This window comes from Camarhynchus parvulus, chromosome 9 (genome assembly GCF_901933205.1).
Source record: "Camarhynchus parvulus chromosome 9, STF_HiC, whole genome shotgun sequence".
Lineage (NCBI taxonomy): Eukaryota > Metazoa > Chordata > Aves > Passeriformes > Thraupidae > Camarhynchus > Camarhynchus parvulus.
This window is the reverse complement of record NC_044579.1, coordinates 11,818,838-11,830,934: the sequence shown is the minus strand read 5'-3', so window position 1 is coordinate 11,830,934 and position 12,097 is coordinate 11,818,838. Positions and strand designations below refer to the sequence as shown.

Below are 12,097 nucleotides of genomic sequence, written 5' to 3'. Positions count from 1 at the left end.
CACTTCCCCCATTTGGCAGATGCCCCATGTGTGTCAGCACTGCCAAATGAGATGGGGGGTTTATCTGTGCCTGGGTTGCAGCAGGGCTGTGAGGGCCAGAGCCAGGCAAGATACATAACTGAGGTTCAGCATGTGTCTGTATCCCTCTCTTGCTACAAACACTGTCCAGATTTCCAGCGTCAGAGGGAGAAACACCAGCCAGAATGTTTTACGGTTTCAAGAACTCATAATGTTTTCCAGAGAACAGAGGTACAGCCCATCTTCTGCAGTGGGACAAGCTGTGGGAGCCTCCAGTCATTGCTGACAGCCCTCTTTTTAAAGGTATATTCCTGTCTGAGCATTGAGGAGCCACTCTGGGGGCCACATTCACACCACCCTGCACTTTCACTGCTGAGACCAAAGCCCCTTCGCAGTGGGTGGCTCCAGTGAGCCAATGGGTGCCCCTTTTGGCTCCCTGCACATCCCACACTCACACAGACAAGTTTCATTCCCTGACTCAACTCCATGTTTACCATAACAGAGTCCAGACCTCTGGTTCCTAATTTAATCATGGTGCAGTGACATGACAACAGGTCAAGCTGTGTGTTCCCAGGGAGAGACCTGAGCACAGCAATCCCTGGGGTTTTATACCCTCAGATTCTTGCTGTATGGGCCTCTTGGTCCAATGGTGTGATTTAGTCTGGGGTCTTCTTGCTCTTCACTGGGTCCTGCAGAGTCTCTGGGTGACCAGCCACCTCCCTGCTGGGCTGTGCCACAGGTCCCCATGTCCTTTGTTAGGCAAACGATTGGTGCCGGTTCACAGCTCCTGTTCTGCAGTACCAGCCATTTCCCCCTGTCCAGGGAGCAACCTGCAGCTTGCACACCAAGGTACCTGCATTAAGGGTATTCCTCAACACTTCTGACCTCCTCAGCAGCAAGAAAAAGCTGACAAAACAAAAAAAAGGTGACCATTGGAAAGGCTCTTGTGAGGCACCCCAGTGCACCCACATCCAGAGCAGTGTGTGCCATCCCAGCCCCGAGCAGGGAGCAGCCTCCTCCTGGCACAGCCTGGGACATGTCCTCCTTGCAGGGCAGGCACGATTGCTGTTGGTCCCAGTACCAGCACAGCTGGGTGGTGTGATGGGAGCCAACAGCTCAGGGATGGTGTGTGACCCACCTGGGGGCAAGAACCCAGCAGAGGCCCTACTCCAGGAGCAATTTTAGGGATGAGTTTTGTTGAGGTGCTATGCAACAGCAGGCTGGATCAGACAGGCTGTGTCTCTTTAGCATTGCTGGGAGGACACGGAGAGAGACATGGCTCTGCAGGCAGTCACAGGGTGACCCAGCCCTGGCTCCTAGCCCCGGCTCACAGCCCATGAGCCACCTCATGTCTCAGTCCTGCAGTGAGGCTGAATCCCAGCCTCTGTTCCAGCAGCACTGCCCGAGCCACGCTGTTGTGCTGGCAGGCTCATTACAGCAGGTCTGCTTTTAATTAAGCAGGATGCTGCTTTTGTACAGCTGAACCCCTCGGGAGTTTGGGTACAGAGCCTTCACCCCTGTGTGCAGGGCAGCAGGCAGGGGGAGCCAGGCCAGGGGCTTTGGGAGCATGTGCTGGGGCGGTGCGTCCCAGCCGCACAGGATGTTGGCTGTGTCCCCAGGGTGACAGGGCATGGTGCAGTCTGTACCATGCCCTGTGGCGGGTGTTTGCTCTCTTGGGGCCAGAAGGCAAAGCCCAGGGCTCTTATCGCGCCAGGCAGATAAGGGTTAATGCCCCAACAGTTGTGCTGAGCTGGCTTTATTGGCAATAAACCCCTCCTGGGAGCAGCTTCCTAATCATTACAGATTGCAGGTAGCCCTACCTCCAAGGCTGTCCTTCAGCAATAGCACCTCTGCCCTGCCCTGCTGCCCCTGCCCTCCCCTTGGCAAACACACCAGGAGCAGGCCCCCTCCAACCCACACCCCTTCAGTGCCACGCAGCCCCCTCACAACCCTCACTGTGGTGCTGGCACAAGGGACATGTGCCCCCAGCCTGCTGCCAGTGCTCAGTGTGAATGCTCGTGCAGGGCAGAGCAGGGAAACAGCCCACAGGCTACGGCCTGTGTGGATCATATCACTGTCCTTGGACATCTGAAAGACAGCAGAATGGGGAGCTGGTACCCCTGCGGCACAGCTCTTCTTGGGCAGAGATGTCAGAAATCACTCCTGCTGCAGAGGCTGGGAAACGGATAAGATTGTCCCAGCCGTTCCCAGCACCAGCTGATCGCATGGCCACAAATGTTTAATAAATGGGAGTGGAGTCATTTGTCTGGGCTGATCCCCCCAGGAAGTCTGTGCTCCGCAAAACAAACCGGGCTTTTGTTTGACTTGCTTTAAGTTAAACACGTCACCCCTGTAAATCACAGGTCCCCTTCCCTACCCCAGGGGCAGTGGCAGAGCGAAGGGGGCTGCTGGCCTGGAGGTGCTGGTGCAAGCCAGAGCCATGCGCTGGCAAGTCTGGTCGCACGGCCGGGCTGTGTGTCCCAACTGCAAGCCATGGGGCTGGAGCATCCCAGCCCCCGCAGCACACAGCCGCCCCAAGCTGTTCACACGCCCTGCTGCACGCAGCCCCCAGGCAGTTTGCAGCGCTGCTCCCGGGGGACTCTTCTCCTGGCTCCCCCAAACCCCAGCCCAGCTGCCAGGCTGCTTTTTCACCACCCCGCGCTCCCTGCGGGCCGGACGCCTGGATGCCAGCCCAAGGTCAGCTGTCGGCTGCAGGCCCTTGGCAGGAGCGCGGCCGCGGGTCGGGGACAGGCGGCCGGGGGCTGTGCCGGCCGGGGCCGGGGCCCGGGCGCGGCGTGCGGGCGGCGTGCGGCCGCGGCTGCCGCTCCCGCCGCCTGCCAGCGGGGGCCGGGCGCGCTCGTGTGCGGCGGCAGCGGCGCGCTCCCTCCCGCGCTCCCCACACCGCTGGCAGCCCGCCACCGCGCCGGGGGTTCGCTCCTTTCTCACGACCTCTCAGGTTCCTGAGCTCATCTGGGAGCTATTCATTTCCTGCCAGAAAACAGCCTTGCCTGCTAAAAAAACCACCTTGGCCGCAGAGCGGCCCAGGGCTTGGTACGAGGGCTCTCCCGGCTTAAATCATAAAGCTCCGGCTGTCTGGCTGGAATCAAAGGCAGGGCGGGCGTGGGGGGGCGCGGGGGCCTGTGCCATATGGTAGCACTTAAGAGCCAAGGAGGAAGCAAGGAGGGGCTCTTGCACCGCTCACGAGGAGTGTGGGAAAAGTTAATTGACTTTAATGACAGGTTTCCCGGGCCGGCAGCAGCAGCAGATGGAAGGGAGCTGTGGGGATGCGAGGGGCAGCCGGGGCTGTAAACTCCGCGGTGGGTGGGGGGCAAGGCAGGGTGCTGGGAAGGCAGGAAAAGCCCCCTGCACACGGACCCCCGTGCAGGTGCACCGCAGGTAGGGATTGGAGCGCTGCTCCTTCCAGCTCAGCACCCTCGGGTCTGCAAATGTACCCAAAGGATTGTGGCAAAGTGCTGACCAACCCAAGAATGGTCGTGAGAGAGAAAGACCTGCCTCCAGCGCTTCCCAGGATCCTCTCCACTGGCAGACAGGGCTCAGCAAGGCACCCAGGGAAGCCAACAGGAGGTGCATCCCATCTGGCAGCATTAAGTCCAGTCCCTTTTCCTACCTGTCCTGTACAGTTGCCGTGCAGTGTCATAGCTCAGCCCTGTACCTTCCCTGGCACTCCTCCCTTACTCATTCCTGCTCATCCCACAGCATCAGTTTAAAGGCATTTGCTGCACCTGAAGGAGAATTCCCACACACAATGATCCACAGACCCACAGCCTGCATTTGTCATCCCAATTTGTCACGGGCTCAGTGAACTGGCACCAAGAGCACAGCTCTTGGGAATTGCTCTGATCCCCTTAAAGCTCACAAACTCAAGCAGATCTCTCATGTCAACAGGCTGTGGGATAGAGTAAACAGAGAAAGCTTTGGAGAAACCGGCCCAAGCATGCCGTATCTGCTTTATACTAGGCTATTTAAACTCCATTAGCAAATAGGTTCATCTTGTCTTTCACTCCGGGATCTGCTGTATGTTCTCCATTAGCCTACAGCAGAGTCTTTTTTCTACTGTGCTTTCCAAACCAACTGCTTCAGCAGAAAAGGAAGACTCTGCTCATATGGAACAGCATTCACTCTTATAGGTGATGCATGACTGGCCTACATCAGCTCCACACAAGCCAGCCAGCAACAGGAGTTGGTCTGATGCAGTTCTGAGACAGGTCCTGTGAGCACTTCTCTGAACACAAGGTGGGCTCACTCCTACCCTCAGTACCTCCAGTGCAGAAAGGTGACACTGGCTGGTGGAAGGGAAAGAAAACTCAGCCACTGCCTATCCCAGGCACATACCAACCCTCTTCCCAGGATGTATTTTCAGATCAGGTGAATGTTTCTTTACCGGGAGCAAAGCTGAGGAGTCAAACCCCAGCAGGTTTAATCCTTCTGGTCTCACTCTCCCCAGCTTTCATTTCCCCAGCACCTGGATACAGTCAAGCACCTGGCTGATCCAGGCAAAATCCAACAAGCTTTTGCAGCAGGATTTGGACAGAAACCCCAGTGGATCCTGGCACATCTTAAAGCTGTCCGCTCTGAGTTAGGACTTGTTAAGAAGGGCCATACAAGCTGTAACCTGAGACTGCTGCTCGCCACTATCTATGGCTTGCATCTTGCCTGGAAACGGGGCATCCTCAAGTCACAGGGGTCAGCTGCAGCTCATGATTACAGAGTCTTTGCAGCCCCACATCACTCCCTCGACCACGTGTTTTCCATATAACAGCAGAGGAAATGCCCAACTCTATCAAAACCACATGCAAAGCATTAATCATCAAGCAGAGCTTGGCTCCTGCTCAGGGTCGGGAACAGCTCTATGCTTTTAAGTCCAGGTGGAGGTGGTGCCCAGCGCCTGCTGCAGCCCATCAGTCAGGAGACAGGAGCCCTCGTGTCAGGCTTGTCCTGCGGAGAGCCACTGCTTTTGTAACTCGAGAAGCTGGCAGGCACTGCTCTCTCAATCAACTGACTGGAGTCACTTGCAATTTACACTACAGCCTGGGAAGCAGGCTCCTCCGGGTTCAGGGCAGGAGGCTCACCCGGGCAGCTCCATGTCTTGCTTTACCACACCAACTCCATCAGCCCGAGGTGCCAGAACAGAGCAGAGGTGAGTCCCACAGCACATTCACCAGCTCTGCAAATACAAGCTCCTTTTAACAAGTCTGATTAATTGAGCTGCTCCCAAAGAAGCAGTAATTACATCTGCCCCAGGGCAGGGAGAGGGGCCAGGTGATTTCACAAGACAGAGGGGACAAAGGGTCTGAGTGACAGCTCCAGCCTGGCAAACAGGACAAGGCAGCCCTGGAGCAGCAAGATCCACAGGCAGCCAGGAACTGGGGTCCCTCCTATGCACACATGCCAGAGCTCAAATTTTCTCCAAAGGCCTTCCAAAATGGAAGGGAAACTTTTATTTTAAGAGCATTCAAAAAAAAACCAAAAAAAAACCAAAAAAAAAAACCCAACCAAAAAACAAACCCCCAATCTTTGGTGTCACATAAGGAAAGGGAGGAAAGGAAGAAAAAAGATCTCGTGTAAAACACGAAACACTGTCAAGGGAGTGCTATGGTACAAAGGCACAATCCAATATGAACATATAATCTATGTACAGCCGTGCCAGCAGCACGGGGTGCATTGCCAAGTCCAGTCCGGTGCCCACCACCCTCACCAGGGTCTCCAGACCGAGTCGGCCGTGCCAGGTGGCGGGCCTGGTGGCGAGGCAGCAGTGGCAGCTGTGGGTGGGCCGCCATACAGAGGCAGCACAGCTCCACCAGGAGCAAAGGCAGTGCTGGGGATGAGGAAGGCAAACTGCCCATCAGAGGCCGGTAGCAGCTGGAAGCCACCATACACCTTGGCTGCATCGGCACCTGGCTTGCAGGGCATGCCCGGGAGCGGCCCCACGCCCCCGCCTGGAGGAACCAGGGGTGGCCCGAAGGCTGCGGCCGGTGGCAACGGGGGCGGCGGGGGGGGCGCAGGGTAGTTCATGGTGTTGATCTGGGTCATGCAGCTGGCCAGGTGGCCCAGAAGCCGGGTGCGCACCTCAGTGTTGACGCCCTCGCAGGTGGAGAGGAACCGCGTCACCTCGTTCATGCATTCGCTGAAGCCGGCTCGGTACTTGCCCAGGACTGTGGGGTCTGTGCTCAGGGCAGCTGTGGGAGGAGAGAGGCACACAGCAGTCAGCAGGCTCCACAGGGAAGAGAGGTGCACAGCCCACCAGCATTGCATCCTACAGCCCCTCTGAGCTAGGAATCCAGATGGGGAAAGCAGCCCTTCTAGCAGTATGTCTTGTGCTCCCAAGCACCAAGACAGAGAGCACAGCCCCTCTGCTACCAAGTCCACCAGCACCAGGGATCCAGGTGGGGAACAGGCAAGTCCCAAGAATCTCCTTATGTCTCCATATACCAGAGACCCAGGTTGAAAACACAGTACTTCCAGTGGCTCTTGTGCCTCTCACACCCCCAAAACAGACCCATGTGCAGAGCACAGCTCTGCTAGCAGAGGGAACTCAACTCAGCCCTCCATGTGCCCTCCAGCACCAGAAATGCACAAGCAACACAGTGACCTTCCCAGCATCTCCTTATTGAGGATACTAGCACAAATCATGATGCCCCTTACCACCCCCCAGTAGCAGGGATGGAGTGCAGTGTCCCCCATGAAAACATGATTCAGGTGCAGAGCCACTGGCACCAGGAATACAGGTACAGAGCACACGACCCACCCCTCCATCACTCCCCGGGGATGCAGGTGCAGAGCCTGGTGCTCCCGCTATCCTCTCTACCGAGCAGGCAGGCAGAGTGTGTGACGGCCCCAGCTCCGTCTCTCCGGTTCCCCCTCGGGACTCACCAGTCATCTGGGCTCGCTGGAGGCTCCGCAGGTGCTTGACAGTCATCTCCAGAATGTCGGCTTTCTCCAGCTTGGAATGCCGGGAGCTCTGCGGGAACAGGCGGGGCTCAGACCGGCCCGGCAGCGCCGTTTGCCCCCGCACCCCCCGCCCCGACCCCCCTGCGCTTACATCCTTCTTCAGTGCGTCCAGGATGAGCGTCTTCAGCTGCCCTAGGCTCTCGTTGATGCGCGCTCGCCGCCGCTTCTCCATGATGGGCTTTGAGGACTACAAGAGAGGCGACAGTCAGCGTCCGGCACGGCTCCGCACGGCGCTGCCCGTTCCGTCCCATCCCGTCCCGGCCGCCCTTACCTTGCGATGCTCCGCCGCCGTCTTCGGCTTGTCGGGCGTCGCATTGACGCTGGCGGGGGTGGCGGCCACCGGCGAGGCGCTGCTCTTCTCCATCAGGTCGGCCGGCATGGTGCGCCGCCGGGGAGAGGCGCGGTGGCAGCCGCGGCAGTGGGAGCCGGGCGGGGCCGGGCCGGGCCGGGCCGGGCCGTGAGGGAGCGCTCGGGGCGGCGGCGGCGGGGCCGGCAGGGCGCGGGTGCCGCGCGCCCTTGGCCGCCCCTACTTATATAGCGCGCGCCGCACGCGCGCGGCTCGTGTGAAACGTCCCCCGCCGCCGTTCCCACACTCGCGCCCAGCCAATGGGCGCCGCCCGCACGCGGCCCCGCTCGTGGACGGCGCCCGCCCATTGGCTGCGCGCCCCGCGGCGGCCGCCGGCCAATGGCGCGGGGCGGGCGGCCGCGGTTTAACCCTTGGGCACCGCCCGCGGCGGGGGGCAGCGGGGAGCGCCGCGCTAATTACCGGGTTAATTGGCGCCCGTGGCAGGCGCGGCCCCGCCCGCTCCCCTCGGGAGCGCCGGCCCCGGGGCGGGCTGCGCCGTGGGGGGCCGCGGGCCTCCGGGGTGATGGCCGGGACGCGGCGGGCTGGGCCCAGCCGGGGTGGCCGGAGCGCGGCTACTGTGTGCGGGGGCTGCGGCGAACCGCGGGGCGCGCCGCGGCGGCTGCGTCCTCCCGCGGTGCCCGCAGCATTGCCGCCGTCGCCCAGAGCTCCTCCGGGCAACCCAGGTCTCCCCACAGCAGACCAGGTGTCCCCACGGCCGCCCGGGCAACGCCACGCGGGGCTGCCCCGTCCCCGCAGGTGTGCCCGGGGCTGGGCAGGGCCGGTGCCCGCAGCAGCGCGGGGCACGGGGCAGGTGCGCGGTGGCACACTGGGGCGGTGGCACACTGGGGCGGTGGCACCGCGGGTTCTGCTGCCCGGCTCGCACCCCGGGCTGGCGGCGGTGGTGCGTGCGCTGACATCGGGGACACGGGCGAAACCGCAGGGAGGGAGGTGCCTGCCCCTCGGGCCTGGCCCAGCCGCCCTGCTGCCACCTCCGGCTGGTTTGGACAGTTTGTGGGTTATTTTAAAAAAAGAAGAAAAAAAAAAAAAGGAAAAAAAAGTATTTTGCCTGGGGACTTGAATCCTTTTTTTCTCCCCTCCGCTTGACTGACTTTCTCACACTCCTATTCCCATAGTCTGCCAGCTAGGCCTGAGTCATCCTGCCAAGAACTAGACCTGGCCTATTCAAAAATGTGCTCACTCGCTCTTTCTCTCTGTCTCTCTCTCTCTTTTTTTTTTTTTTTTGAGTATACACAGTAATGTTTTTCCACCTCCTCTTGTACCTGATCTGCACCTGTACAGGGCCAATCCCACACGTATCACCCGATCTTGCCTTTTCAGAGACCGTGAGAAAAATAAAGTTCAAGAAAGAAGAGACATGTTTGCCGATCTCACCGGTGCAAAGCCCTCGTCCCTGCAGAGGCTTGCCTGCTGAGCCTTCAGAGTTTAAAAAAAGAAAAATAAATAAAAGGGAGAGTGTCATGTTTAAAACTGCGGAAAAGTACAAATCCAGGCTTTCTTTTAGCTCCTTGATGGAGCCACAAGCCCTTTGATTAAAAAAAAAAAAAAAGGAAAATAGGAAAATAAAGCAGCCTTCAGCGTGCAAGGTTTAACTTCAGATGAACAATATTTGACGTAAGTTTCAATTATCTAGGCAGCTGGACAAACTCGAGTGAGGAAAAGACCGAGACTGCACTGGGAAGTCAGTGCCAAAAAGCACTTTCACACTTATCTTCGTGGGGAAATTGGAGACAACACATTAGCCTGAAAACTGCAGTCTGTTTTTGGAGAGCTGAGAAACTCTCCGCTGGATCAATATTTCTTCTAGTGCTGATATTTGCATATATTGGTGGGGAAGAAAGTTATGACAATTACTGAGCCGGCGTTCCCTCTCCCTCCTGCGGGGATTTGCAAAGGGCTGAGGAAACGCGGCGCTGGGCAGCCCGGTCCCTCCCGGCCGGAGCGAGAGCAGGCCCCAATTATGTCTGTGTTTGTGGTAGCCCAGGAGCTGCAAACCGCCTGTAATTGCCGGCAACAGGTCGGTGTCTCTGTGGGACGGGAGCGGGGCAGGCAGCAAGGGCAGGCTGTCATTAGGGCTTGCCAGCCCTCGCCCACACCTGGGAATGGCTTGGCAGAGCTCCCCTCGCTCGCTGCCGAGCCTGCCGGGTGCCTGTCCCTTCTGGGCTGTGGGGACTGAGCCTCAAAAGCGTCTGCTTCAGCAGAGCCTTCTCAGAGCCACCAGCGAGTGCTGCCCGGGCAGCGGGAGCAGCGGCACCGCCGTGTCCCTGCTGCACATCTCCTCCTCCGCCTGCTGCTGTGCTGCGAAATGCCTTCATGTGCAAGGGTTGTGATCTCCTAGCGGAAGCACGTATACTTGTGAATTCCCCAGGGATCAGGAGAGGAAGGGGAGGATTTGCATGGAAGGATGTCTCTGGAAGTGAAATGGCTGAGGCCAAGTTTAGGTTGGAAGGCGGTGGTGAGGAGGTTTTTAACCACTGAGGGATCTGGAACAGATCCTCTGGGCATCTCTAGCCCCGCCTGCTCTTGTGAAAGAGGTGTCAAGGGGCATGTGAAACTCTGAGATAAGGGACTGCCCCACGGACTGGGATGTCCCTTGTCCCATAGTCCTCCCAAAATGTTTTTGCTTTGCTCGGGCAGTCATCTTGGATTACAATTTGGGAATTGTCCAAAACAGATTTGGGAAGAACCTTTAGACAATGCATTAGGGCTTTACTGACTGGCAGAACATCTTGGAGGAAAAAATGTGTTGGCAAGAAAATTTAGACTAGTCCTGGGCACAGGCCCAGGGGTGGGAAGAAATAAAATAGGATGCTGCTGCTGGTGCAGCACACAGGAGGTGAGGAGGTGGCAGGGTTGGCTGTGTCTGCTCTCTGGTTCTTTAGGAAGCAGCCAAGATGAGCAAAATGTGCTTCTAGAGATCCAAGTGTTTTAATATCCAAAGCTTGAAGGATCCTAGGAAATACAGAAAATAGAAACCAAGTTGCTTGTAAGAACTGAGTTGCAAGCTGGATCCCAGGGATTGCATAGCAAGCCTTTCCTCTTTGGGTCACAGGCTGAAAACCTAGCCTGGCCACAGCTCAAAGCTGTCACCACCCTGAAGGCTGGAAAACAAGTGCTGAGTCTCAGGGACATGTCCCTGGCACAGGTGTCTCCTCTGGACAGCCCTGCACACATGCCTCTGCTCGTAGTTCCCATCCCAGAAGCTGTTGTGCAATCCATATCCAACCAGCTCCCCTGGGAGGAGTGATCTCAGAAGCTTTGGGTGCAGGTTTCAGGATTTATTTCCCCTCTATAAACGTTTGCCAGGTCTTTGAAACAAGGCCACTTTCAAACTGACTTCCTGACAAAGCTCCCTAGATGAATCAAAGCTTTCATGGACGTTGCTCCCCTACACACCAGGTCTTTGTGGTGAAGAGGGCAACTTCTGTGCAGCAGTGTCACTGCCTGGGCCCCTCGATGGCAGGAGCAGCTCATTTTGAGGCAGCAGCCTGGTTTTGTGGCAGGTCCTGCCCTGTTGCTCCATTGGGAACCCATTTCCCAAAGACCTGCTGAGAGCCGGGGTCCCAGCTCTGCCAGAGAAGCCTTGGGGTGGGTGCTTGTGTGGCAGCTGCTCCCCAGAGCTGGCCTCTCAGCTGCTCCCTGACTGCTCCTGAAGAGGAGAGGCTGAAGTGTTTATCCATTTCACTCCTCACTGTGTGAGTCAGGCTGGGTGTGTTTGGGGCAGCTCTGGCCATTCTGCAGTGACACCCCCTTGTGTGGAGGGAGCGTCCTGGCCTTCAGGAACTGGTGCCCTTCATTCTGTTGCCCACACAACCAGGAGAATGGTGCACACATCCCTGTGAACGTCACAGGAAACTGTGGGATGAAGAGGGTAAAACTTTGCTTGAGTAGCAAAGTGCCGGTCTGAGAAACTCCAGAGTCACTAAGGACAGACAATGAAGAACCATTTTCATCGCCCCAGCCCATCCCAGCCCAGGCTGGAGCCCAGCTCTGTGCTGAGAAAGGCTCTGGGACAAGAGCCAGGATACCTGGATCTCTTGCTAAGCTGATTCCTCTTGGCAGGCTCCTATCCTGCTGAACCAAGGAAATGCTGCCGGGGAGCTGGCGGGGAGGGCATTTTGGCAGCTGTGAAATGCCACCCATGTGGATGGGAATTCCCTTCCTGATACCCACGGCGTTACTTCAGAGGTTGCTGGTTTGGCTAGAGCAGCCACAATGTGCTAATGGGCATGAGATGGTGCAGCCCCAGCTTTCCCCTGTGTGCCTTTCCAGAGCCCCAGCTCCAGCCTGGTCCTCTGCTGGCAACCAAGGCTGGGTGTTGGCAGGCACTGCAGCTGGGAACAAGCTCTGGGAACATCCCTAAATTTCCTGTGGTGCTTGGACTGGTTTCTGGCACTGCTGCTACCAGCCAGAGGCTGTGAGCTGCCTTATACCCTTCTCAGAGATGCTCCTTTCATGCAACATGCCCAGAGTTCACCAGACCACTGGTTTGCAGTCTGCTGACCATGACAGGGCAGTCCCACTCCAGTACAACAGCCAGCATCCTTGGCAAGATACAAGAGCTCCAGGCAGAGAGACAGACAGCTGAGCCTGCATCCCTCTGAGAACCAGAAATAAATGCACAGTCACTGCCACGCTCCAGAGGGGAGCAGGAGCATCTCTGCTCTCGTTCACTCCCTCTGTGGTGGGAGGTGTTGGCAGTGAAAGCCGAGTTATTTATTTATTAAGATCCCACTTGTGTTGCTG

General features: G+C 57.7%; 1 protein-coding gene across 1 annotated transcript; it reads right to left on the bottom strand.

The window, feature by feature from the left end:
* Positions 1-5,111: 5,111 nt before the first annotated feature.
* Positions 5,112-7,469, bottom strand: HES1 (hes family bHLH transcription factor 1). Its single transcript, XM_030954313.1, has 4 exons — positions 7,259-7,469; positions 7,079-7,174; positions 6,910-6,997; positions 5,112-6,215 (listed from the first exon to the last, which is right to left on the bottom strand). The coding sequence occupies exons 1-4, from the start codon at positions 7,364-7,366 to the stop codon at positions 5,731-5,733; spliced, it is 777 nt and encodes a 258-aa protein (XP_030810173.1). The 5' UTR covers positions 7,367-7,469; the 3' UTR covers positions 5,112-5,730.
* Positions 7,470-12,097: the final 4,628 nt, after the last annotated feature.